Here is a 27,458-nt window from a genome sequence, read left to right on the forward strand (position 1 = left end):
CATAAATAAAGTACAACAATTTATTTCTGTAACCTTTATTCGAAACCTGAGTACATTGAGGCATAAAGGCCTCATTCACAATGTAGCCAAGTAAGAGAATATTTAAATTAGGGTGACCTAACGTCCCGTTTTCCCAGGACATGTCCTGTTTTAAAGTCCTGTCCTGGCCCTCCTGGTTGTTTTTTTTATAAAGTAATGAAAATGTCCTGGTTTTCATTATGTTTCACTGGGCCACTAAATTGACCGGAACAGGCACTAGGCCTACTCTGCATCATTATTTCGTTAGATATTTTTTTAACTTGTCATAATAAAACATGTTGAGTAACCTCTGAGAAGCCTGTCTGAATTTGTGTCTTCGATTATAGATAGTATTTGGTAATATATAACAATTTTCTATCCATACAGAGGAGGCATATTTTAAATGTATTGAAATTATTAGGCATCTTTGAGTAAACTTCGCATATCATTTGAGTATCTCATTGCTGGGCCAAGTGTCCTGGTTTTCGGTAATCAAATATGGTCACTCTAACTTAACTAAACTAGAATATCAAGAAAATAGTAAAATAAAACACTTTTTAGCGCATTTACTTAAAAAAATCAACCTGGAATTTGGAAGTTGAATGGAATGGAATTAAAAACCTGAATTGCCAAAAGGTTAAAGACGAGTCCAGCTTTAGATTGTTTTGCAAGTTTTTCCAGCACCTTGAGTGTATATGGCAATGGCCGGCATTAAAAGACAGGAATGAGGTGATGTGAGGGAGTAAAAAACTGTAAGAACTGTATAAATTAATAAAACCCCATTGTTTATCACGCGTTACAGAGACTGACGGCCATCCAACCTTAGCATACATTTCACAATAATAAATAATATAATTATCATCAGTAATAAATCTTAGTGCAGTGAGCATCCAAGGGCTTGAGAGTCCCTGCCTTCAATACTGTAAATATAATATCTGCAGATATTATGGACAAAAATTTGTGCCACCAGAAATTGAAATTAAATCAATTAGTCTTTAATATGTTTTGCTCAGACTGAATATTGGAATAAACATTTAAATTTGACTAACTAAATACAAATTCACATTTTTATCAGTTATTCAAGTTGAGAAATTCAAATTATGAGATTCAAATAAAAATTCATATTTAAGTTAGTCAAGTAGAACCATAAAAATTCAGTTTGCAATTTCTAGTGCTACAAATGTCGGCCCATAAGATGTGTCCACAACATTGTTTGAAGTAGACTTTTACACTTCAAAAAAACAAATGTGTACTGTCCCTAATTTTTCTTCCATGACGATCCAGGGGTCATCATTGGGATTTGTGAGGAGGGTGAACCATTTCCCAGCAAGGTTGGGGCTCACAGAGCTGACAGCCTATAGGAGAATTAGGGAATTTCTTCAGTGGAAAATAGTTAAAAATATAGACATTGTATTTTGTGGATATGCATCACAAACAAAATTCCATCAATCTCCATTGTTTTGATGGCATTTAAATATCAGATGTCTTAAATTAAATGTGGCTATCTGAACAGCCATATCCGTTCTGTACCTTTAAGCAATGTTGATGTCACAGTATGTTATATTAATTTGAAAAAAATTAAGATCAGTTGAAGCACAGCAAAGTATCAAACAACTGTAATACAACACCCCCATTACATAGGTGTATATCCAAATACACTGTGCGGATCCAAATGACACATTTGCATGTAAGTCACGATGCAGAAAATAGTGACCTTTCTACTACACATAAAACATGACATATCTTTGCATTAACCAAACTAAACTGTCAGCAGTAAGCTATAGGGTGTGTATGATAGATTGTGTTTGTTGCCATATTTTTTATTTACTTAAGCATATAGATCAGTTGATGCTTGCTGTAATATCACTACTCTAAATGACACTGCATTTAAGTTCTTGTTAACCCTTTGATGTGCAGTATGGGTCAGGAGATACCCATTTTCCATTGGATTTGGGTCACTTTTGACCCATGTTGAGCATTAAGGGGTTAAAGTTGTACATCCCAGTTTATATATATCTACTGTTGCTTTTATCTGCATCAAACAGTCATAATGTACAAATACACAAAACTTTATGTATGTGACGACAGCAAAAGTGCATCTTTGTAAAACTTCAATCACTTTTTGTAAACCTGGGTGTTCACCTAAATAACAAACTGGACTGGACAGAAAACACTGACTCTCTGTATAAGAAGGGTCAGTGTCGTCTATACCTGCTGAGGAGACTCACATCATTTGGTGTGAGCAGGTCACTGCTGAAGACCTTTTATGACACTGTGGTGGCATCCATGGTCTTCTATGCAGAGGTGTGCTGGGGAGGGAGGTGCTCTGAGCGTGATAAAAACAGACTCAACAGACTGATAAAAAGCCAGCTCAGTCTGTGGATGCCCCCTGGACTCCATGGAGGTGGTGGGAGAGAGGAGGGCTCTGGCCAAACTGTCTTCTATCATCAGAAACACCTCCCACCCTCTGCATCAGACTGTGAACTCCTTAAGAAGTGCCTTCAGCGACAGACTGGTACATCCTAGGTGTAAGAAGGAACGCTTCCGCAGGTCGTTTATCCCAACATCAGTCAGACTTTACGATGCCGCTGTATAACTGGTCTACCTCTGTTAATGCTGCACTTTCTCCCTCACATATGCATACCACTTATGGACAATAACTGTTTCAACCTCATGTAAATAATCCTCTTAACAAAAAAAACAAAACAAAACAAATATCTTCTGTGTATATAATGTTCTCTGCGTTTTTGCACTGTATGTTTCTATTTATTCTGTACTGCCTTTATACTATTTTTTCTCCTTGGAGCTGCTGTAATGGTGAACTTTCCCCATCATCTTATCTTATCTTATCTTATCTTATCTTATCTTATCTTATCTTATCTTATCTTATCTTATCTTATCTTATCTTATCTTATCTTATCTTATCTTATCTTATCTTATCTTATCTTATCTTATCTTATCTTATCTAATCTTATCTTATCTAATCTTATCTTATCTTATCTTATCTTATCTTATCTTATCTTAACCAAAATATTATGACTAAAGAAGTGTTTCAGCTTGTAGTGTAATCAGGCAGTATTATAGTATTCTTTGTGATATTTACACTATAAGTGTTTGGTTTGTCTAACACCCTAGTTTACATTGTAAATAAGCTAAAAACAAAATAAAACAAAAAATAGGCATAATAAAGAAATAATGTGTTTTGCAATTGTTCTGTGAATTATAATCCCAAAAGATATAACTGTAATGAATGAAATCCCACCATTTAGACGCATTAATGACATTTCAGTCACAATGTAGGGGCTACTTTTTGGCAGGTAGGAAATGCATTGTATGAGTTGAGTTTATCCTTTAAAGCTATTTCAACCACTAAAAGAGCTGGACTGGTTTTACTTTAAGACAGAACAGGTAAAATCACTTTTGGACACAACAGAATATTATATATGTATATACAGAAGGTGGCAGTAGTGCACTTTAAACTTAGCAGCCTTCTCTGAAAACCAACTGATCGAGCAAGAATGTTGGGTTGGGGATTTGGCCCTCATTAAAGACTCACAGGCACCCAAACATACAAGGTATGTATTACTTTTGATCAAATTCATTCATCCTATGTATGCCTTTATCGATATTCATGTTTCTAATTGGTTGTATGACATTTTGTAGGAGTTATGGTCTGTAGATACTGCCGAACGAACATGGATTTGTGTACGATGTCAGAGCAAGTGCTGCCTGAGATAACACGCTCAGGGTTAGAATCGCCCTTTAAAGTAGCCCAAACAAAATGACGTTACCATGAAGTAAGAAGACTGACAACAAGCAAAGTAGCAGTTTGACCGAGGGTAGCTAAAAGGAAAATAGCAATAAACGGTGAGTCCGTTCATATCGATACCTCGAGGTTACACTATTGCAAATACATATTTTCTGTCTGTTGACACAGTTAAAGTAAAGGCGACTGTGTGTTTGAGTGACAACATGACGAGGTAACACTGAGTTTTGTGACCTAGCTTACAGGGAGCGATGAGCCAGTTAAGTTAGCATCGTGGCTAAATTGCGTCGTTTCAGTTGCTAATTTGTGGTCTTTACGTTCAAAAGACCGTAGCAAGGACAAAATTAATCTCAGAAGAGGTCTGGAAAGAGAGTAGGAAAGCTAATGTTTGCTAACAGGAAGTATGCAATTAACTACTGAAGAAACAGTGTGCGTTTTACCACCGGGAGATGGAGCTAGAAGACTTAAAAAAACACCCCCACTGCAGTATTTTGTTTCTCTGGCTCATCCATTCCCTGAAATAGCACTGAATGCCAAAGCCCTCCTCTTGAGCCTGCAGATATTCAGACAGGGAGAAACAACCAGACTTCAGGCCTAAAAAAACATCCTCAGCCTGAAATCAAGTCTCACAGCCAGCTGGCATCTTGCCCTTTCTCAGGCTGCTGTTCCCACAGGTTTTCCTTGTTGCTGTTTTAAAGTGCTGTATGTACAAAAGTTGTTTTTTTTTTTTTTGGTATGATTTTTACTACTCCGGCTTCCTCCCACAGTCCAAAAATATGCTGAGGTTAATTGATTATTCTAAATTGCCCGTAGGTGTGAATGTGTGAGTGCTTGTTTGTCTTTGTATGTGGCCCTGCGACAGACTGGCGACCTGTCCAGGGTGTCCCCTGCCTTCGCCCGAGTTAGCTGGGATAGGCTCCAGCACCCCCCGCGACCCTAGTGAGGATTAAGCGGTGTATAGATAATGGATGGATGGATGATTTTTACTTTTTGGTCTAGTGACATCCTTCAATATGTCACTGCAGTTGCCCAAGATAGCTGAGCACAAATGTGTAAACATGCAGCAAAATTATATCTTCGTATTACTTACTTTGCAAATACACATATCCCCAAAATATCTTTTTTTATGTTGTGACAGTGATATTGCAGTAAAGGCCTCCTATTTATAAGCTATGTTCTGTGTTCCTACATCTACAGGGTGAACGCAGCACACCATCCTGAGGACAGAAATGAACCACAGTACTCAGGAGGCAATGGGTTTGTACCACAGTTTTACAACACACACCTCTCTTTTAAAGTTTCACGATCCTTTTTAAGCATTCTCTAATTCAAACATAGGTCACTTTCCCCACTAATGTCCCTTACGGCTTCATTCAGACATCACCACAACAGTAATAGAGAAAGCCATGCATTATTTATCAGCTCATAAATTCATATATAATACATAATAATACACAAATAAACAAAAGACTAAATCTGAACTAACCACAGGTACTGTTTCCATGTTCGGGATAATTTATAGGCAATTAATGAAGTTTCTGCAGTTGTTCTCTTGGTCCTCGTGCATACTCTCTTTCTTTGGAGACGCTCATGGATCCTGCTGCTGTCTGATGCTGCAGATAATTATTAAATTCAAAAGAAAAACTCATCAACAACTAATGTTAAGCTCCTATTAATGATTCATTTTTATTGAGCCTCAATAATATGAACTGTGAGTCTCTATTTTAATTTCGGTAAAGTTTTATTTTGTATGGACATCATTTTAGTTTGTAGTTTCAAAGTGAATGAAAAAGATGTTGACAGCAACAAACTGTTTATTATTGCTGAGTCTTATTAATCAGTTCTGTCATCGCAGCAAAATTGAAGTTTTATATACATTTCAGTTTGTAATAGATGGGAAATTGTAGGCTACAGCAGATTAGAAAGGCATGTAAAGTGTCTTTGGTACACTCTGATGTTTTTAGGTGAATATTATTTCTAAAATATAAAAAAAAAAAAAAATCAAAATTCTTTCACAACTTAAAGCATCGCTGCTTGTGCCATGTGTTGACAGTTAAAGTAGAAATGTTACTAACCCCTACCTAGTAATTGGGTTGTTACGACTTTGATGGAAAAGTGACCAGGGTGCTCATTTAAGCATGAAGTCAATGCGTGAAGTTGCTTTCAGATTAACTGAAAACATGTCTGAAAGGGGCTATATAGAAAACAGCACATAATAGGGTCAGCTCTAGTGCTGGTGATAGGTTTGCATAGTTCAAAGGTAAAAGTACAGTGCAATACACTTTATCTGTAATGGTATTGGTGTCAGATAATGTAGCTTTTATGCAAGGCATGTATATTCAGACAAATCCTATCCAAACAGTATTACCGCTGGAGAATAAAATTTAAGAGAAAAATGAACATACCAGTCAGAAAAGCTGATTGTTGTGCTGAAGCTACTACTTGTCCTGACTGTGTTAAAACTTATTGTTCAAATTCTAATTAGCAAGCGAAAATTTATTATGATAATAATCTCAAGTCCTTTGATAGATACAGTAATGAATACTAACCACAACTTTTTCACTCTACCACAACAATTACTTGAAAGTAGTCCTTCTAATGTGTTCCTTCTGTGAATTTTCCAGCTTGGACTCATCTCATATTTGAAGTTATGTTTATATACGTTTCTTGGGAACATTAGTTTGCTCCCCGAACGGGTTCACTGGGTGTATAATGTTATCACCAGTCGCTGTTTTTTCACTGTGGAGTCTGTAGGTTGGGGCAGGCAATCTTTGTTTGGCACGTGATCAGCTTTTCAGAGGGATCTTACAGATTACATCATGAATTAATTATTAAATACATAAATAAAAGTGCTGTCTAAATGCTTTCACTCCATGTAAACAAAACTTGATTGATTGTGGCTCAATTAGGTATGTGTCACTTCACAGTTGGAGAAACCAGGGTGTAGTGGTTCAATTATGAAGAGGCAGTTAACACGTAAATACTACTTTAATAAGCGTCGCATACTGCAAGTGCTGGCATTCTACTCATTTTCAAGACTGTGTAATAGCACCTGTTGAAAGCCTTTTCTAGCACCTACAACATAATACAAAAGAAGAGAAGTACTTGTAGAAGAATGCTGTGGCATCCTTCCAGTGGAGTTGAGCCACTCGCACAACCGCAGCCAAGTCACACTGAAGCTGTTCTGGTGGCTGTAGTGACACCACATGCCTATTTAGACACTTGATCTTTGTGCTTCCTTTATTTTGGCAGCTGCCTGGCAACATGCAGTCAGACCTGGCTGAGAATTTATTCTCTGACTAATTTTTCACTGAAATAGTTTTGTACAGTCAGAGACCAGGAAGGTTTCAGATTACATTATTATCCACTTAGTTAAATGGATTGTTTTCTTGATTTCCAAATAATGTTATCTTGTGTTTAGAAAAAAAAGAGAAAAGAGAGTAAAACAAATCATCTTCCCGGAGGTGAACGAGTGCATGAACTCTATGTGTGTCCATGTGTTTGTATGTGGTGATAGGGTTATTATGTTGCAATGAATGGGGAGCCTCTAGCTCTGTCATTCACCCACTAGCCAAGACTGTAAAGAAGCTACATGCTCAACATTCCTCTCCTCTCATGCAAACACTGGGACTGAAGTGGGTTGTGGTGTTTGTGTTAGTGTGAGTGCCTGTGCACGTAGTATGCATGTTCGACAGTGGGATGAATGGACTGGAGTGGGGTGTATAACAGCAGAGAACCACACAGAACAGCAAAGGAAACTCTGCAGCCATTCACGTTTCAAGCCAAAGGAGCTTTGAGTGGACCATAGCAGTGTTGTTTTCTTACGCACGTCTGAGTCCATTTAATACAAAACCGTTATACTTTGCCTGTATTCAGTAGCATGCTGTAATGCTGCTGTCAGAGCTGCGACATTATGGTTCAGTACTGAAGAGTGTGTTAATTTGAAAAGGCGGCTGCATTGACAAGCAACACCTTCACAAATAGAAAGAAGTTTTCTCAGCTTTTTAGTATAAGGGATACCAGGAATTGGTCTAAAAAAAGAAAAAGGGAAACTGAGAAATTGTGTAAGTGACAGCAGGTAACCCTTTAAATAGACGTTTAGCTGGGTCTGTTGAGACAAGCTGAAGAATTAAAAAGGAGCATAATAAGAAAAAATCAAGCTCAAGTAAAGGAGCTGCTGCTGCAAGATAAATGTCAAATCCATCTTTAGGAAGCAACATGAAAGACACGAGAAGTGTCAGGCCAGGAGAGATATTATAAAGAAAGAGGCCGACATAGAGAGAGGGGACGAGAGGCCTTTTGGTCTGCTTTCCCAGGCTATGCATCAGGAAGGCTGTATTTTTTACACCATGACCAGCACATAGCCTTTTCCTGGGGAAATCCGAGACAAAATCAAGAGAGGCTGGTGCAGGGAGGGAGAGGAGAACAGGAAAACTAGCCCTGGGAAGGAAGGAGGGAGGCAGGGAGGAGGGAAGGGAGGTGGGGGGCAGGTATGGTGGAGGCCACACAGCATGAGCGACAGAGAAAGAAGCTGGAGCTTTTGGGAAGGCTCAGTGGAACACATGCACAGGCAGACAAAAAATGCGAAACACACATACACACTGAACATCTCCTCTCGTTTCCAAGCTCTTCTAACCACCGTGGCATTCCTAAAATGTGCCCTGAGAGTCTTCTCTGGAGTATTTTGGCTGCAGATTCAGCTGGAATGCAGAGCTAATGCTGGGTTCCTCTACTGTCCAACCAGCCTCAGCTGTTAATCCGATGTTATGGCTGCTCTGCAATGCCTGTTAAAGAAATAATATTTGACGTTATGGCTACTCAGTTATGCCTGTTTTAACAAACAATATTTCCAGTATATCACATTACTGATGCTCGGCAGCAAATTTGACCTTTTGTTTGCATGACTGCTGGTCAGGAGTTGCGGTAAATCAGCATTGCAATTTCAGGATTGTTTTGTGACCTTTAGGAAGCTTATACTTACTCAGACAGGTAGGCCATTAGAGCCTGACAGCTTTGAAGGTTAGATTGCTTGGAAGTCTTGATAAACATTTGTCTGAGCAGGTGATGTAATTGAATCCTAAAATCGGTTATGACTGCCAGGAGTATCACCAACTTCCGTTGCCTCGGCATGTTTTTCTGAATTATCTGTATGAGGTTTATACCCAGAAGAAGAATCAGAACTTTAAAATGCCCAAAAATCCTGATTAGAAAAGCATTAAGTGCCACAAACAGTCTAAAATACCTAAAAACTCTTGATCCCTCAACATGCCAAAGGTCAGAGTGAATCCAATCCTCATCTATGTATGTGTGATCTTCCCAGGTCTTGACCCTGACACGTTGAGAGACGAACTCTTCGAACTGTGGAACCGGAAAGATCTGCAGACGGTAAGAGTCACTTTCACAGCATGTGTCAGCTCCATACATGCAATGTTGAGTGTGTGTGTGTGTTTACAAAGGTAGCAGGATGGAGTCTTTGTGTGTCTTCATGAAGCACTTGCACAGGAAGGAACAAGAAAGAGAGAGAGAGGTCCCAGCGTCTTTAAATGAAGCTCACCAGTGTGTGACTGTGTGCGTTAATGAGGAAACCAGGCTGTCTGTCAGAAGGAAGGAATTTGCGTTGCTCTGAATGAACTTGAGATCTGTGCGAGGAGGATATTGACTGGATGACATCTGTTTTGCAAATTAAGACACGGTACAAGGCATTCCCACACAGATCTTATTTTCTGATGTAGGAAGTTTGTAACGCCGGAGTTTGCATTCTTCAAGTTAGGCCCAAAAATGTGTCCCAGTAATGTTTTATACAGTCACCTTTTCCTCTCTAGCAGTATAGTTTTACCACTCTCTCCTCTTCTGTCCACCCACAGCTAAGTTTGGTAGCCCTCCAGGGATTTTCGAAGCTGCCTGAGCCTCTCGAGGCCTTACTGACAATCCTGGAGGGCTGTCCTGGCAGACAGAAGGGTCGGAGTCACACTCTTGGCTATCACATCCTCATGGAATTCCAGAAATGGTTGAAGGAGAATCCTCAGGTAGACGAGCCTGCTGTTTCAAAACAGGCGCTTCAGCATACTTTCACGTTCTAGTCCTACATGGGTCATCTGTAGAAGTTGAAACTGTACTTGTAGGCCGTACTGATGTGCCTAACTGTTTTTCAAAAAAGTATTTTCTCTCCATTTGCGCTATTGTTCAGAAATTTTCATTTAAGTTCCGTAAGAATTTATTTTATTTGTGTACAAACACAATAGAGACTCACTCATAAAAACTACTGTGAAGTGTTCTCCTTTCCTATTTTTAAAAGACGATTATTAGTCATTGTTTTCCTTTTGGTTTCTTGTCATTTGTGTTGCATAAACAGGTAAACCTGAGCTCATTCGCAGCAGAACAAGCGCTGGCGCTCCAACAGAGGGCTCTTAGCTTACTGATAGATACCCAGCCCAGCTTTGTAGACAGCCTTTTAAACATTTACGAGCTCAATTCCTTGGATCCATCCATACTCCGACTGCACATCATGAGGTTACAGGCTCTCAACTGCTACAAAGAGGTATGCCTGATTTGATGTTAGCATTGTTTTTATGACAAATATTTCAGACAAAACAATTAAGAAAGTTTGATTATCGCTGGCATGAAAAAAATTATAGATTTCTCTTTTTTTTTTACACCGAGTAACACTTTGTCTCTCCACAGGCTGCAGTGCTTAGTGTGAAGCTGAAATTACAAGAAGAACTAAATATGGAAGAGGTGAGGCAAAACATTTTCAATGTTTTTAGAAACCTATAAACAGTGGAATTTATAAATGTACATTAGACAAGTTAGATCAGAATTTCTGAAATTGTCCTTTTTAAAAATTCTATCCGATTGGTCACATTTTGATCTCCAACTTTCCTCTCCAGATGTGTGTACCGCTGATCTTGCAGGATAAGTTGCCACTGGCAGAGTCTTTTGTCACCGGCCACAATCATCTAGAAAAACAGCTAGTCACGCTGCTGGACTCTTGGTGCCACCCTGACTTTAGTGTGGGAGAGATAAGCAAGTATGGTGCATGTATGAATGAGCAAGAACCTATACACAGATGCATCAGGGGGCCATTTTTTAAACTTCTCTGATTGTGTGGTTCCACAGGCAGTTCCCTCTTCTCTCCCTGTCCAAACACTGCACAAGCCAGATCCAGCCCAAAATGCTCACCAAACATGTCTTAAGACTTGCAGAGAAATTCAAGATTGACCAAGGTAGGTGACTGGACTCATGTCTGGATGTATATTGTCGTTGTGTGTCTCTACCAGAAAAGATTGTGAACTTGTTTTTTGACACAGGACTGTGTCCTAATGCTCTGCACAAGAGGAGACTAGACTCTCTGCGTTTCCTCATGTACAAGAGATTTGTGGAGGTAAGTGAAGCTGCTTCTCAGTGACTTTCACATTTTAGCTGGTACAAATAGATGACAATAGAAGTCATTTGAGATGAAAGACAGACGTCTTTTCTTGTTGGTGTCCTAAAAACACACTGAGTGTTTGTTGTTGGTACCTAAATATTTCTGATTTTGTATAATGCTTTGATTCTTCAGAGATGCTTTTCAACTCTAATATTAAATATATTATTTAAATCAACCTACTTGATTTTTGCTTTAGAGCAGCAAAAATTTGTTAATTGATTGATTTCTGTTTATCTATGTAGATTCTTCTGCTAGAAATATTTTAGTTTTTGACCTAAAGTTCCATGACATAATTCAGAGTGTAGTACAAATTACACGTCTTTTTAATTGGATTTTAAGACTTTACTTTTAACTTAAAAGTGGTGCATATGTCAACTCTTAACTCTTTTAATTCAAAGTGAAAATACAAAGGGAGCAGAGGATTGGCCTTATGCAAATATATGTGTGACACATTGGAGAAGATAGATAAGACTTTGTTTGCTCGAGGTTTGAATATCTGAGGCCTGGGAGAGGCCTTGCTGACTCATACGTTGCTATGAAAACATTCAGTTGCAAGCAAGTGTTTGTGAACCCTTTCCAATGACCAAGATTTCTGCAAACATTACTCTTACAATGTGGTCTGACCTTCATCCAAGTCATAATTATAGACAAATGCAATCTGACTTGACTAACAGCACACACACCATTGTCATTTTTAATGCTTTTGTTATACAATTAGTAATCCTTCACGGTCCAGGCTGGAAAAAGTAAGTGAACCTCTGACCTAATGAATTCTCCAAAAGCTAATCTAGGTCAGGTTTTCCTGTTAAGGAGATGAAGCGTGGGTTGTTGTGTACTGTCCTGAGAAAGAAAGACATACAAAGTGTGGTTTCTCACAAACTCTGCCCCTCTTGAGAACGATTGATGGATTTGAACCATGCCTTGATCATAGCAGCTTTCACAGGACCTTAGACGACTCAGGATAGAAATGCACGAAGCTAGAAAAGTCTACAAAAGTATTTCTAAAGACCTGGGAATTAATACAGTCTAGAAAAAGAGTAACTGACTACAAATGGAGAAACTTCAGAACTGTGGCTACTCTCCTTAGGAGTGGGCATCCTGCAGACATCACACCAAGAGCACAACATGCAATCCTAAAAGAGCAGAAAAAGAATCTGACGGTAACCGCGAAACAGCTCCAGGAATCTCTAATATTAGAAAAACGCTGAATAAGAATAGTGTTCGTGGAAAGACACCACAAGGGAAACAACTGCTTTCCCCCAAAATACATGATGCAGCACATCTCAAGTGTGCAACAGATCTTTTGGATGTTCCACAACATTGCTCTCACAATGCTCTGTGTGGTCAGATGAGACAAAAGTTGAATGTTTTGGCAAAAGTGCACAATGCTATGTTTGGAGGGAAAAAAGGCTTTGCACACCAACGCCAAAACCTCATCCCAACAATGAGATGTTTTAGTGGTTTAAAGCTGCTTTGCTACCTCAGAGCTGGACGTCATGCAGCCACTGAGGGAACAATGAATTAAAAACTGTATCAAGAATTTTTACAGGGTAATGTCAGGGCAGCAATCCATGGCCCGAAGCCTAGGAGAGGTGGAGTGATGCTCCAGAAATTATGTTTTGGATTGGCATAGTCAAAATCCTGTACCCAACTGAGATGCTGTGGTATGACCTGAAGAGGAGTGTTCAATCAAAACATCCCAGAAATATTGATGACCTGAAACAATCTCTTATAATCCAAAATTACTCCCCTTTGTTTTTGCAAACACTAGAGAAAGCATCTACTGGTGCTTATTGCTCCATAAAGGAGTCTCTTCAAGCTTCTGGATTAGAGAGTACTTTAATTTTTCCCAAGCTGTGACTCCAGTGAGTGTGCACACAAATGACATAAAAAGTACAACTGTGATTAATTCAGTCAGACTGTGTTTGTAATTTAACTCGAGATGAAGATAAATCCACATTTTATAAGTAATCAGTTCAGAAATCTGGAAAATGTTACAGATAAGAAGTTACAATTAATCAATCAATCAATCAATCAATTAATTAATACTGCTTATGTTTTTCTATTCTTGTAGAAAACCATGACAGAAGAGAACTGGAGTGACCATGTGCAGGTAGGTTTTGCTTCAAAGTGTGTATGTGATGATGTGTAGATTAGAAGGAGCCAATAAAATATGCAGGATGTGTGATGTTTAAGGGTGTATGTGTGTATTGTATGTACAGTATGTAGTGGCAGGAGACCTGGAGCTGCAGATTCATTTGGTAGAGATGCTGGTGAAGTACTCTGGTCTTCAGAAAGCCTCCCAGTGGTCACTGAGATACAGCGTTCCCAGAAATCGACTTCCATGTGGGGTGTGGGAAACGCAGCAGAGTCTACAGCCTGATCTACAGTGAGTTGGCCAAAATATGCATAAACATATCCTATCTTGCAATTTGTGGTATGCATATGCTGCACTTGTTTATACAAAGAGGAATAGTCGTAGCCGGGGTTTTATCCCTGAAGTTTTGTTCTCCACATCCACTCTCTCACACATTGTAAGTCAGTCTGGTGTCATACAGCTGACTGATTTATGCTTCTTTAGCAACAGCTGCCCAACAGTAACTTAAAAACAAAGATTTTATAACCAGTTGTTTCTGTTTTAGAGTTTACATTGGTTGTATGGGATAGAATGTTAGAGATTTGCAATTGAATGATAAAGATAGCCGCGTTTCATGGTACTTTTGTCGGATGTCAGACACCAGCTCTCCTATATTTCATTCAAAATCAGGCGTAATACCTAATGCTATGTTTTTAGTCTTTTTTTCGTTTTCTTTTTCCAGACAGAGTTATTAGTCCACTCTTACATCGCATTTGTTGATGCTATGTTGTTTTATGTCTCTTTCAACACTGTATCTTTATTGTGCAGACTCACAAAACACACACTTTTCTCTTCTCCATTCAGACAGATAGGTCAGAGTGATTCTTCACAAACTGAGGAGTGGGTGCCATCTCAGTCTCACTGTCAGAAGTTCTACCAGGTTCCACTCACCAAAGACAAGGTTCACTTTGTGGACACACCTGAAGCTCTCCAGAGATGTCGAGGCATTGTGCTCAAGGTAGACAGAAGTAAATGCCTTGTCGAAAAGGTTTTGTGTGGACCGGCAGGGGCTTGGGGTGCAAGTGAAAGTGTCTGTGGTGTTTCATTTTTTTTAATTTGAAGTTTCTTATCTGTTTACTGCTGACTTATCAACCCTGGTCTATCTTCTTTTCTAGGAAGGAGGTATAGTAGGAGTTGACATGGAGTGGCAGCCTACGTTTGGCTGTATTTCAACTCAGCAAGTTGCCCTGATACAGCTTGCTGTTTCCAGCCAGGTTTTCTTATTGGACTTGTGTGCAAGTGGATTCTGTCAACACCCAGAAACTCTTAGTTTCATCAGGGACTTATTCTCTGCACGGAATGTCCTTAAACTAGGTTAGCAAGAGTCTTAATGTAGTAGATATATAATACAGTGGTGGAAAAAAGTTTCGGACACCCTTAAAATTTTACACAATCTCAAATACTATCATGAAATGTTTGTGGAAAAATCTTTTTAGTGTTTCAAAACGTGTGGCTGCATTAGACAGACACAAACAAATACAAATGATTTTTTTTTTGTTTATTATTTACAAATTTCTTATTTGTATGGAAACAATCAATTTCAGTTTTTAATGGCTTTTTTTATGATTTAGTATTTGGCTGTGATTGTACTAAAAGAAATTACATCTAAGAGTGATTCTTAATGCAATATTTCACAAATGTATGGGGTGTCCGGAAACTTTTTTCCACCTCTGTATAATAACTTTTTCTTATTATTATTTTATTATATATTAACATATCAAATTCATCCAAAGATTTTCTGTTATACTTATCTCACATTTTTCTTTTTATTTCCATTCAGGTTATGGTATGTCTGGGGACCTCAAGTGTCTCGTGGCCACCTGGCATCAGTTATTAGTGGAGCCACTAAAGATGGACGGGATGCTTGATCTTCTTGGTATACACCAAAAGGTAGCATTATCTGCTCATACACAGAACTTTATACAAATGGGTTCTACATTAAATCCAGCAGTCGGTCCAAGAGCATCATGCTTTGCTTCATTAGTGGAGGTTTAATGTTTCACAAAATTCAGGTTCTTATGTGCAGATTTACACATTTGATAGCTTTTAAAAAGATGCAAAAATCATACTTAATAATTTACCGCTTCTAGTAACAAATTATGTTGTTATGAGATATGTGTGTAATGTGGAATTCAGTGATTAGAAGAGAGTATAAGACAGGATTCCTCACATCCTTCTACATGCAGCCTGCTCCAGCATGTACTGATGAAACCTTTTCAGCTAGAGACCTGTTTCCATTGTCGCATTCATCTCTAGCTACTGAAGTTTCTTCATCAACTGCTGGAGCAGGCTGCTTGAATTATTAGAGATGTCCTGTCTGCTTGAAACAGAAAGGACTGTTTAAACTGTTAAAGCTGTGTTGACTGGAGTTTTGTATTTTTCACAAATTCTACAATGTTTAAAATGAATAAAACTGCTGTTTTTGCAGCTATGTAAATGTCTGTTTTGTCTTATATAGATCATGCGTGGTAAGGCCCACCGGACTCAAAATGGCCCTAGGTCAGGGGTTCTGGTAGGAGAGGACAGTGCAGAAAAAGGCCTGAGTCTGCTGGTACAACAAGTCCTGGGAAGGCCCCTGGACAAGACAGAACAGATGTCCAACTGGGAGAAGCGACCACTACGCATCAGCCAAATTAGATATGCAGGTGAAATATTATGCATGCACAGACAGACAATGACAGAGAAACAGATGGTCGCTGTTCTCTTCTCTATAGAAAGCAGAGATTATTTTGTTATCCCCTGACGAACTGCAAACCAATAAAATTGCCCCCTCTTCCTCTCTCTTTCTCTCGCTTCTTAACCTTCTTCCAGTGGCAGATGCCTACTGTTTGCTGGATGTGTACTCTGCTCTTTCCAGCAACCCAGCAAACTTCGGACTGCCAGCTGACCTACGCAGCATCTCTTTAAGCCAATCAGAGAAGAGCAAAGACCAGAAGCGGAAGGAGAAACAGGACAAGCAGATGAAACAGGCACTCGGCAAAGAGGTCAGGGGTCAATTGCCATTTCTTCATAGCTAGGGTTGTTATTGGCAATTAACTTCTTTTTGTGAGGTTTGTCACATGACATTTTCCATGAAGTCAGTGATGTGAAGATGAATAACTGGTACTAACAAGTTTCCTAGAAGGACAACACATAAAAGATAGCATGCAGGAAAATGGACTCTTCTCGTCCAGAAATGGAATTATAGAAGCCCGAGCAAATTGTTAAGTGAATATACAAATAAATATGAAATAAAGAATCACATGAATAGATTGCAAAAAACTGATAAATTAAACATTAAAAAGTCCATTTTTTATAGAGATTGAAAATGCTCTTTTCAAGAGTCTTCTTTAAAATAAAAACATAAAAACTTTTTTTTCTAAAATGCTTATTTAGCACATATGCTGTGAAGATTCTCATTCATTCAGGTAAAAATCAACTGGTTTGTTTTTAGGTTCAAGAACCTAAAAGAAGTCCAGTTGCTTTTTACTGAAGCTCCTAGGATTACTCTCTTAACACACATTTCATACAGTTTTTTTTAATGTCACATTTTATAATATCACTTTTAATGACACTTATCCCGACGTCACGGGGTCACATGCATCCTGCATCTTAAACTAGCAAGCAGCAACAACTGCTACTGCAGTCGACAGGTTAGCACCTGTTAGCCGAAACAACAACATTGTCAAATTCATTCTGAATCAACCATCCACTCACTGCTGTAAAAAAACACAGTACATGGACACAGAAACTAGCATATTTATGTAGCTTTATAATACTAAAAATGGTCTCCACCTAGCAGCTAATTAGCTTGATTTATTGCTCAGCAACAAAGTGAGAAGTTGAGCTTGCTAGACTATGAGGCAGGGCAATGAAATAAAAATGTGGTTACTATCAAATTAATGATAATAAATAATGAGTTGAATTTTAATCATTTCATTCATTATTTACCAAATTGTTGGTTCTTTTATATACTTTACTGAAACTACTTGTATGGTTATTTATTTTACTGTATTTTTATATTTTATTTATTTAATAATGAACAGAATTTAGTACTTGACCTCAGCTTGACTTGTTGGTATTTGACTCTGAATAGGGGTGATATTTTCCTCCTGTTTGATCTACATACTGTTATTTCCCCTTATTATAAACATTTCTGTGCAAAAGGAAAAAAAATCCTGTTAGGACTTAGGAACAAACAAGAGACCTGAGGAAACAGGCAGGTATCTTCAGGAGGCCCTTTGTATCACACTGATAATATATGAAGAGGCACTGAGGAAGAAGTAAATGGAGCAACATGTATGAGATTTTTTATTTTTTTTATTCATATGCCAAATTTGAGTTGATGGTTTATTTCTAATTTGTGTTCAGCTTCATAGCCTGCAGTCATGAACTAGAACCAACCTTTTTAATAAAGATCTACAGTGCTAATTAAATTAGTTAATTCTTAGTTCATATGACAAGTGAATGAATACAGAGAACCTCTGACTCAAGAACTAGGGTTTGAGCATCCAGCCTGCAGGGAGGGACAATACGCATTTGACCAAGACACTTCAGCAGTTCCTATCAGCTCCAGGAGTGCAGTTGTATAACTCACCCTGTGCTTTGACCTCCCTGAACTGCGATGCAAGTGAAAAGAAAATCCCCCTATGGGGATCAGTTAAGTATCACTTTATTGTCTCTGTCCATTTAGGAATGTCAGGGGGCTCAAAGGGCCAGTCCCCCTCGTTCTGACACAGAGAAAGGCCTCCTGTGTGGCGAGAAGCCCTCAGAAGATTCCCCCCCTCTGCCCCCGCAGCAGTTGCGGGTGGTTTGTGACAACATGCTGCAGGGACTCGGGAGGTACCTGCGCTGTTTGGGAGTTGACGTGGTCATGCTGGAGAACAATGATGATCACAGAGTAGCAGCAAAGGTTAGTTAGTAATCCATCTAGAAGACACGCATACATTTTTACACAAAGACAATAAACACATACAAAGTTAGCCAAAGTACTAGGGATGTCTTGATACTAGAAATTTGGTAGTCAGTAGAAATACTATTTGGGTTTTACGATTCTCAAGACCAAAATACTAAATCAATGTAATCTATGTAGTAAAACAGAAACTTTTTGTCCAAAAATGCTGCTGCATGCAGTGTGCTTTCACACAGACACACAATGTTATCTGTTATAAAACTGATGTTATAAGCAGCATCCATGTAACTACTACTGTTTAAGTTCATACAAGCTAATGTTAGTCTTTGTAAACATTGTGTGTGGAGCATTGCTGATGCAGATTTCAGCTGTTTGACGTCATATTATTAATATAAAATTAAAACAAAAATTGCTCACTATTAATTTTATGCACAAATCTAGATGCCTGTCTTTGAGGTGCTTAAATAAGTTTGAGTTTTGTTTTTTTTTTTTTTAAATTCTTTTGTTAGAAGTACCCTATGACAATGTTGGCATTCTGGCTAAACTTCCAACTTCTCCATAATTGACTTTTTGTGTCCCCCCCTCCAAAAAAAAAAATCACAGCAGACCTGTTGCCACACCTGTTGCACTATTTTATTAATTTAAAATATTTTTGGCATCAGCTTGGTACCAATCTGTTACTTTGACATCCCCACAAAGCACTACATAATTTATGAATGCTACTGATGTATTAGTTTCATGTGTTGTTGTTTTTTTCCTTGTGTCAGTTAGCACAAGCTGAAGGCCGTGTCATACTCACATGTGGACAACCATTCCAAAGTGTAAGTATGTATGAACTCGACCGCATATTTCAAATCTGCAAAGTAAACATGCATTTTGTGTGTTTGCTTGCATGCAACTGTTGTTTGTCCAACTTGTTTGCCAGTAAACATCAGTCATCTCTGTCTTCCCATACAGCTACGTTCCCAGGTGGGCGAGGGTCGCTGTCTGTCCCTAGACTGTTCAGAAAAGGCCAGAGACCAGGCAGTTCGAGTCCTCAAACACTTCAACATCCAGCCCACTCCCAGCGATATATTCAGCCGCTGTCAGGTATTTCTGTGTGAAAATGTTCGTTTGCGTTTATATGGTGTGGTGAAGTCCACCCTGAGAAATGACAAGTCTTTGCTTAGATGTCATGGCTGTGTTATTGTATTTGGGTCACAGACAACTTTCAGGGTTAGTTCCTTCATCAGACAGAAGTACAAGCAACATAAATAACTATGAGGTATTTCTGTGTTTTGAAAAATTGCTGACCTAGTTAAACACTCTTGTGACATTTGTGGTGGCTGTACCACAGTCTCTACTAGAGAGTGAAAGCGGAAGAAAACAAAATATATGATGGTGGGAAGCTACACCGTGAGAAAATGTCATGTCCGTGGGGGAGCAGAGGAAGGTGAGAGCCTTGATGTGTCTGTTGGGGATATAGACAGAAGCTGATGCAAGAGGTAAAGCTACGCACAAACACAGTTTCTCACCTCTACATGCAGCATTGGCTCTGAAATCACACTAAGAGGAGAAGCAGGATTTGCAAATGAACTGCCCAGGGTGTGACAATGACAGGCTTTCCGTCTCTACTTCTTGGAATCTTGTTTATTTGTGAGATTAAGAAAGAGTGTGTCTGAAGTTTGAAATTGGCAAGTTGATTGCTGTGGCACTGACAGTAATTTGAGTGTTATGGTGGTAGAAACTGAGAGAATGAGGTGGGGGGATGAGTTTCTTTGGCAGGGTATCTGAGCTCAAGTTGAACCACTGTACTTTTGTGTTGAAAGTAGCCAGTTGAAACCGTTTGAGTATCTAATTAGTATCCCTCCTGGCTGCTTCCCTGTGGAGGTATTCTTGGCATGTCCACATGGGGGGAGACCCTGGGGCAGACCCAGGAGACTCCAAAAGGGATTGCATATCCCATCTGCCCTGACAATGCCTCGAGTCCCCCAGCAGGAGCTGAAGGATGTGGTGGGTGAGGAGGATGTCTAGGTTACACTGTTTAGCCTGTGGCCACCACAGTCTCGACCCATACAGGTGGTGGAAAAAGGAGGCATAGATGAGATAATAAATGGAAAAGATAGAGGAGAGTTAAGTTTGAGTTTTTTCATGATGAAAATAGTCCTAATTCAGTGTTGTTAAAAAGGGGTTTGAAGATGAAGATTTGATTTAATCACTAGGCAGCCAAAACAGGAAGCAGCTGAATGTCAAGGAGAAATAAAACTGGATATATTTTAATTTGTTTGTTTCCTGGAAAACTTTTAAGTATCCCGTTCCTCTTTCTTTAGAAGCACTCCTTAGTTGTGTACAGATACACATAAAGAAGCCATGCACCTTCATTAAACAAATTCCTGTTGGACCATGTTTTAGGTGGATAATATGTGTGTTAGGCAGTTGCTATCAATAACTGTGTGATTTACGGTACCTGACCTGTAGAGTCTCTCGGTGGGTGGCTGTTTAGGAAGACTGTGTTTACTACGACGGCTGTGTTTGTGTTTGTGTGTGTGTGGTGGCGACTGGGAGGGGATTCTTCGCAGGACTGTTTCTAAACTTGGGTGTTCTGGCCTACTCCTAGTAGGGGGGCCCAAGTGTGTCAAGATACATCACCAGCTGCTTTTCTTTCCGACGCAAAATGTTACAAACCCGGGCCACCTTGATGCTACCTCCTGTCTTGATGATACGATGATGACACAAACACATGCACACCCAAAAACATCCAGCGGCCAGATGGTCATCCACCTACATCTTCTGTTTATTGGTCGCTCCAGATGCCACTTCAAGGGAAGCTATTTTGATGTATTACAGCCAAAAGAAGGCCAAATGTGGCCTCTCAAATAATTAAGTGTTCCACATCACTGGTTACAGCTCTGGTACAGTCCTTTACCATCAGTTTGGACAACAAACCTGAGAAGACATTTGTCCTATGATGTTTGAAGTATCTTCCAACCTCCACCAGGACATGCCTGTTTAATTTTCAGTCTCTTTAAAAAAGACTAGTTGCAACTAAATATCAGTTAATCCAAGCTAATTTATTCTAATGACATATTTTCAACATTTTTATCTAAAAAAAAATCAAGCAGTATTTGGGTGTTTTTTTTCTTTTTTTTCTTTTTCCTTACATTTTTTGAGTTGCTTTCTCATTTGTCTCCTATTGCTGCTCTGTAAGCACAGCCTGCAGTTCAACTGGGAAGTCTATGCAATTTTGTCATGTGATTGTAGATCGCTATTGGCTGCCGAGGAGCCCAGAATTTGAGTTTTTTACAGAATCTGGTGAGAGTAAAAGCTTTATTTTTCGCCAATGTTTAAATGAGACATGTAAAATGAAGTGATTTTGATGAAATATCATGATTTATATAATTATTATTTCAACATGCTTTACAAACCAAGGGGGTTTAGGGTTCAGAAGGTTGAGAGATATAATAAATTTGTATATTTAAGCTCATTTTGATAAGACTGGAGGTTCATAAGAACATTCAATATGTCGTTATATTAAAATTTTGCTGACTACTGTTTGAATATTTAAATATTTTAGTGAGTGGAATACTTGCAGTCTGCTTGTGTTGCAGAGAGAGACAGAATTTAACCCTGGGGGCTGCTCTCTGGCCCACCCAGGCAAAGTTAACCCCTTTGTTATCTGATTGTAAAGCTCTCTGATTAGCAATGGATGGGTTAGTTTCTCTCCCTTTGTCTCTCTCTGTTTTTCTGTCATTCACATACACCACTGATGAATGTCACAGGGAAAGAGAAGTTCTTTTTTTTTAAATAAAAAGGCAGAGGAGATTAACCACAGACTTTGCATGTGTGAGCATGTAAAGATTGTGCAGCGAAAGGGTTAATGTTTGTCTCTGTGTATCAATAGACCACACAGAGATTTTAGAAGCAGAGGAATGTGTCCACCATGGAGACCCAAAGATGGAAAGCGAGCTGTAGAAAGATCTCGTATATGTGTGCATGTTGTCATGGTTGTGCAATGAAGAAATTCTGCATCACATTTTTTATTATTTAAATTTGTTGTGTATGGATTTGTCAGTCAGTCATTTATCTTTAAATCCTGACTCCATGATAGCTGTGTTCTTTGTTACAAGTAATCTGAAATAAATGCTTCTTTGCGTATCCACTCTAAAAAGGTAACATCATGTTAAATCAAACTCATGTTTGTTTGTAGGAAAACAGGGTGGTCATGTAATTTGTATAAAGGCCCATCTAGGGCTGGACCTTTCAAACTAGTTTTGACTGTTAGTATTGTGGTGTATGGCTGTGGTCCATCATATATAAAACCATAATTAAATTTAAGAAACAATAGTAGAGGTTTACCACACAGGATTTTCAGCTGTGCGTTTGATTTGGTCTGAACATTTCATTTCTTCAAAAGTCTGTAGCACATTAAAACTGTTGTTGTTCCAATAATTTTAAGCTCTTCAGTGGAGATTAGAGAAGAATATATTTTTTTGCAATTCTCTGTGAAGAAAAAGAAAACACAGGATTTAACTGTGGCAGTTCTTAAATTTCATCTGCGTGGATTCCAGCGTGGGATTTTCTTGGAGGGTGGAGTTGGTGATTGGTCCATTACGGTTTCCTTATGCAGCTATATCCTATCCCAACCGCTAATTCCTGCTGCGCCTATGCTTCCCATGAACACAAACACACACACAAACTTCCGTTGGGTTGCGCAGTTCCATCAGATGTACCATACAGGCCTTTTATAGACATGTTGAGATAGCGGAGATTGCCTGAGTGATAGATGTGAAACCAAGCAAACACACACGCATATATATACAGTGATACGCAAAACCCCAAACTGACAAACACATACTAACACCGTCATGCATACACACACCTCAGCACCTTCAAACACACATACACCGCAGCTCAGAGCACATAGACTTGGTCGCAGATGCATTCAGTCGCAGCCGAAACGCTGGTTCCCACGCACCAGACTACTGGGGAAGTGAAAACAAGAGCAACAGGAACCGCCACACTGTGAGAGGGAGGGGTGGGAGAGAGGAGGGGGGGTGATGGAGAGGAAAAGGAGAGGGAGGGAGAGAGAGAAATGAGAACAGAGGTGATGGAAAGGAGGTAAAAAGATGAGAGAGGGAACTGCAATATGTGAGAAAGAGCAGGTGAGTCGGTGACAGGGAGGCAGACAGAAATGACACGAAGTAGCCGAAATGTCAGCTTGTGCACAAATGAGATGAGTGTTTATTGAGTGAGGAAGAGAGAGTGAAGGAAAAGGAGGGGTAGAGGAGAGCAAGGCGATAGAAAGACTTGTTGTCTGTGCTTTGATCTACAAAGAGTGCCGCGGGCTGAGAAACAGGAGGAATGTGAGAGGTTGAGACACGTTTTAATGTTAACCTTCACTGGCTGTGTGTGTGCATGAGTGAAATAGGGTTAATCGGTGTCGGGGATCTGCACATGTGTATTCACAAACCTACAAATGTGCAGAGCGTTTGTAGATATCCACAAGTCTGCACAGCGTCATACTTCTGCCACATGCAAGCTAAGGAAATCCAAGCACGTCCTCTCACGTTTTTTTTATTTGCAAATTTAAACGTGCGTGGGTCTTTGTGTGCGCCTCCATGCATGTACCGCACTTTCTGGTGACAAAACAGGGGGTCATATTTGTGTGTCCTGCCATTTCCCACTCTCCCTCCCCTCTCTGGAGACGAGAGGGGAGCGACGGTGGGGAGGGGGGGCATTCCATAGGCACGCCAAGACATTCCGAGGGAAACCATCCCAAATATTTCCCACTGTGTGTGGTGAGGGCTTCGCATCTCCTGTTACACACACACACACACACACACACACACACACACACACACATGCATGCATACAGTTTGAGAAAGTGCTAAAAGTGATAACATACACTGGGAGCGAGTGTCGTTCACACATTGCAGATCTCAGATTTGATGCAGTTTTGACTGATGGGCAGCCTGTTTGTTCATCTCTTTTGTCCTTTTTTTTTTTCTTTTAATTAGGAAAGGTATTTGTGATTGTGGTGTCAATACACAAGTATGAATAAGCGAACAAGCACATCCTACCCACAAATATTAAATAGCTTTCACTTGATACTCATTGGCTGATGTTTGTTGTGGATGTGAGCTCCTTACTGGAATGAGAAGTTGACTCACTTAATCATTTTTCATCTGAAATGCAAGTGTTCTTGTGTGCTTCACTAGAAAGTACTGGGATTTATAAAGAAGCCACTAAAAGGGGAAACAGTGGCTCATACAGTTAGTCGTACTCAAGAGTAAATATCACATTTAACCCCTTGGCGCCTGAGTTTATTTACAGTTAAATTAAAAAACATTTTTGTGTGTGTTTTTGCTTTCCAGCGGATGCTAAAATAAATGGAGATTATTAATTATTACACATAGAACATAGATACACAGATACATAATAATAATAACAGATATGTAATAATTAGGTCCCACTCCGACCGGTCCTATGAGAAACCAGTGCTTGCAAACGGTTCCGAGGTACGTATTGAATATACACAAACCGGCATTGGGGTAATGGATACGCTATCTCAGCTGCAATCTGAATGAAAGCGGTATGTTGCAAATTTGCGACAGTGGGTGTCAAGGGGTTAATTAATCCTGTAAATGTGTTAGATTAAAATTAACAATAAGTCAATGACTAATTTTCCAGTATCAGTGTTTAAAAAAAAGACATTTTCTGTTAAAATAGTCGCATCGTGTTTTGCAGATGTGTGTAAAATCAGATATAGATTAATCAGAGTGATGCTTTCATTATGCGGGACCAATCTTCCTCACAATATTTTATTTAGACAACAGAAATATGTAGAAATGTATCACTAATGTCATAGTGTATGATCATGATATAAAAGTGATGGAACAATTAAAACACAAATGATCTGCAAATCGACCTCATTCTCAAATTTGATTATCATGTTCACTGATTATCTCAACAGGTAAATCTGTCAGTTCTTTGAGAAAAAAAGGTATAGATACTTTCGTCTGAACAGTTATCGATGACTATATCAGCTACTTATTCTGTTGTAAGAGGCAGTATTTTGAAAGTGATGTGAAAACCCCTTCAGATAAATCTGCAGCTGTCTGAGCAGACACAATAGCAGACACACATACGAACAGATAAGAAAAAAGATGAGCCGTCACTCAGCAGGCATTTAAGAAATCAGGCTGGCTGTCTTTTCCCACAGTCAAATTGGCCCCAGGATAGCATAGCAACGCAATGACACCTGTGTGTGTGCGGGTGCGTGCATGATATGTATCTGTGTGTGTGTGTGTGTGTGTGTGTGTGTGTGAGACTGCATGCTTGTGTGAGAATATATAGTTGCTCAAACACCACTTAGGTTTCTCTCAGCAGTCAGTCGAGGACGGATGTGTGTATAGGTTGTTTTTTAGTACATTTAATTATAGATGTAGAATCATTCCAGAGATAACAATCTGTTAAAGAAGCCAGCTTTCTGTTATTTCCAGCTTTCCTGGTGATGGATGATTTTAAGTGCAAGTATACATAATTAGCCCTTTATATAGGGCATTTGAGGTTAATGGACAATCTGTTTAGTTGTGGTTAGTGGACTAAGTTGTAGCCTCACAAGTTTTGTCACTGATGTAATTTTCACTTTAAAATAGGCAGACAGTTTATTACTCTAGAAAAAGACAGTTTGACTATCAATCATTCACTTGTTTTACAGTTACGTCCTTGTTTGAAAACAGACAGAAATATAGGTCAGCCTGTATTGTGCACATGACGTGATCACGTGGAGAGAAAATAAAGGACGAAGATGGAGCGTGTGTCCGCCCAAGTTGTTCAAAAACTGTCTGAACGTCCAAACAAGCGCTTTAGTAGATGATGGTGGTCAAGGTGGCTAAGACGAGGAGCAAGAAGGCCTCTCATTTTGGACAGCAAACCTATAAAAAAAACTTAGAAAACTGTTTTAAACATATATTCTAAGAGGTGTTCTTTTACTGTGTTTTGCTGCTTCCTCTTCTGTTTTCTCTCACCTTCTATATTTGTCTTAACAGTGTTTCCCTTTGTGGTTTCTTTCCTTTTTCTTGGTATGTATTCTCAGAGGAGCAGAAGAAAATGTGTGCTATGTATGCAAAAAGTGTGGGCTTGTACATTTACATTAAATACACAATTTTTCGTCCTTTTGCACGTACTCACAGTATCCTTTCATTTGCTTATCATATTTTGTGTGCGTAAGGCAATAAACATACATTCATAAGGACACATTTATGTATACTGCAAGGACAAATAATTGTTTAAAAAACTCATTTTTACGACTGATGTATTACTTTACAGCTGTGCTTCACCTTTTCTAACCCCCTGCTCTTCTAAAATGTACCCTCCTGATCTCCCCAACATTTCTTTATCCCCCTCTCTGCCTCTCTGTATCAGTTTCTCCTTCTCACCTTCTGTTTGGCCCTCTCACTTTTCCATCTCCCCCCTGCTCTCCCTCACCCAGAGTTCTCACCCTGCCTCCCTGCTCTGCTCCCCTCCCAGTCTCACTCTCCGTTTCAGATTAGCCAAGGCGAGGAATCCGGTGCAGCCGGCAGCTGGAATGTCCTGTTTGTCTTGCTCTGTTTGTGTGTGTGTGTGTGTGTGTGTGTGTGTGTGTGTGTGTGTGTGTGTGTGTGTGTGAAGGTGGTGAGGCTGGTGCTGCTTTTTGATTTTGATGTGTTCCATTGTCTGAGAGCCAAGCTGCTTCCTGCCCCTGCTTTTCCCCCAAAAGCCTGAGAGAAACGGCGAGGATAAAAAAGAAAAGCGGGGAGAGAGATTGTGAGAACGCACGGAACAGTGACAGGCTGAGATGGAGAGAGGGAAGGAAGAAGATGGAACAAGGAGGAGAAAAATAGCAACAGGGGTTGACGAGGAAAAGACAGATGAGGCAGGAAGTGATGGAGGGATGGAAAAGGGAGGAGAGAGTTGGAGAGGGAGGAAGAGAGGTGAAAAGGAAGGAGGGAGAGCTTCAATAGGGCTTTTCCTCCAAACACCAATACAATGAAGTAGTGCGTAATTTCCCATGTCCCCCCACCCGACTCCCCCAAACGCACACACAAATGCACACCAAGTTTCTCATAGGTGATAAAACTGTTATACTTTGGTATTTTTCCCCCATGCATCATTTGTGCTTCTGTGGCCTGTGTGTGGTCTGACACTGCAGACTGCACAGGCAATACAGATGTGAAAGGATGAGGAATTATGGGGGGGA

General features: G+C 39.5%; 1 protein-coding gene across 3 annotated transcripts in view; it reads left to right on the plus strand.

Moving 5' to 3' along the window:
• Positions 1-3,795: 3,795 nt before the first annotated feature.
• The window catches only part of exd3 (exonuclease 3'-5' domain containing 3), a 46,094-nt gene continuing 22,431 nt past the window's right edge, over positions 3,796-27,458 (plus strand). The window contains exons 1-20 of one of the 3 annotated variants that reach the window (XM_055019202.1): positions 3,796-3,885; positions 4,982-5,041; positions 9,105-9,169; positions 9,241-9,476; positions 9,649-9,810; positions 10,137-10,322; positions 10,466-10,519; positions 10,672-10,811; positions 10,901-11,007; positions 11,092-11,165; positions 13,285-13,323; positions 13,433-13,599; positions 14,152-14,305; positions 14,463-14,661; positions 15,128-15,237; positions 15,806-15,992; positions 16,159-16,331; positions 18,020-18,238; positions 19,006-19,059; positions 19,196-19,327. In XM_055019202.1, the coding sequence (XP_054875177.1) occupies positions 9,775-9,810; positions 10,137-10,322; positions 10,466-10,519; positions 10,672-10,811; positions 10,901-11,007; positions 11,092-11,165; positions 13,285-13,323; positions 13,433-13,599; positions 14,152-14,305; positions 14,463-14,661; positions 15,128-15,237; positions 15,806-15,992; positions 16,159-16,331; positions 18,020-18,238; positions 19,006-19,059; positions 19,196-19,327 (2,031 nt within the window). In that variant the 5' untranslated portion in view covers positions 3,796-3,885; positions 4,982-5,041; positions 9,105-9,169; positions 9,241-9,476; positions 9,649-9,774. The remainder of the gene's footprint in view (positions 3,886-4,981; positions 5,042-9,104; positions 9,170-9,240; positions 9,477-9,648; positions 9,811-10,136; positions 10,323-10,465; positions 10,520-10,671; positions 10,812-10,900; positions 11,008-11,091; positions 11,166-13,284; positions 13,324-13,432; positions 13,600-14,151; positions 14,306-14,462; positions 14,662-15,127; positions 15,238-15,805; positions 15,993-16,158; positions 16,332-18,019; positions 18,239-19,005; positions 19,060-19,195; positions 19,328-27,458) is intronic. The other 2 variants (XM_023294425.3, XM_035941032.2) reach the window with 2 other exon arrangements.

The sequence above is a fragment of the Amphiprion ocellaris genome, chromosome 17, assembly GCF_022539595.1.
Source record: "Amphiprion ocellaris isolate individual 3 ecotype Okinawa chromosome 17, ASM2253959v1, whole genome shotgun sequence".
NCBI lineage: Eukaryota > Metazoa > Chordata > Actinopteri > Pomacentridae > Amphiprion > Amphiprion ocellaris.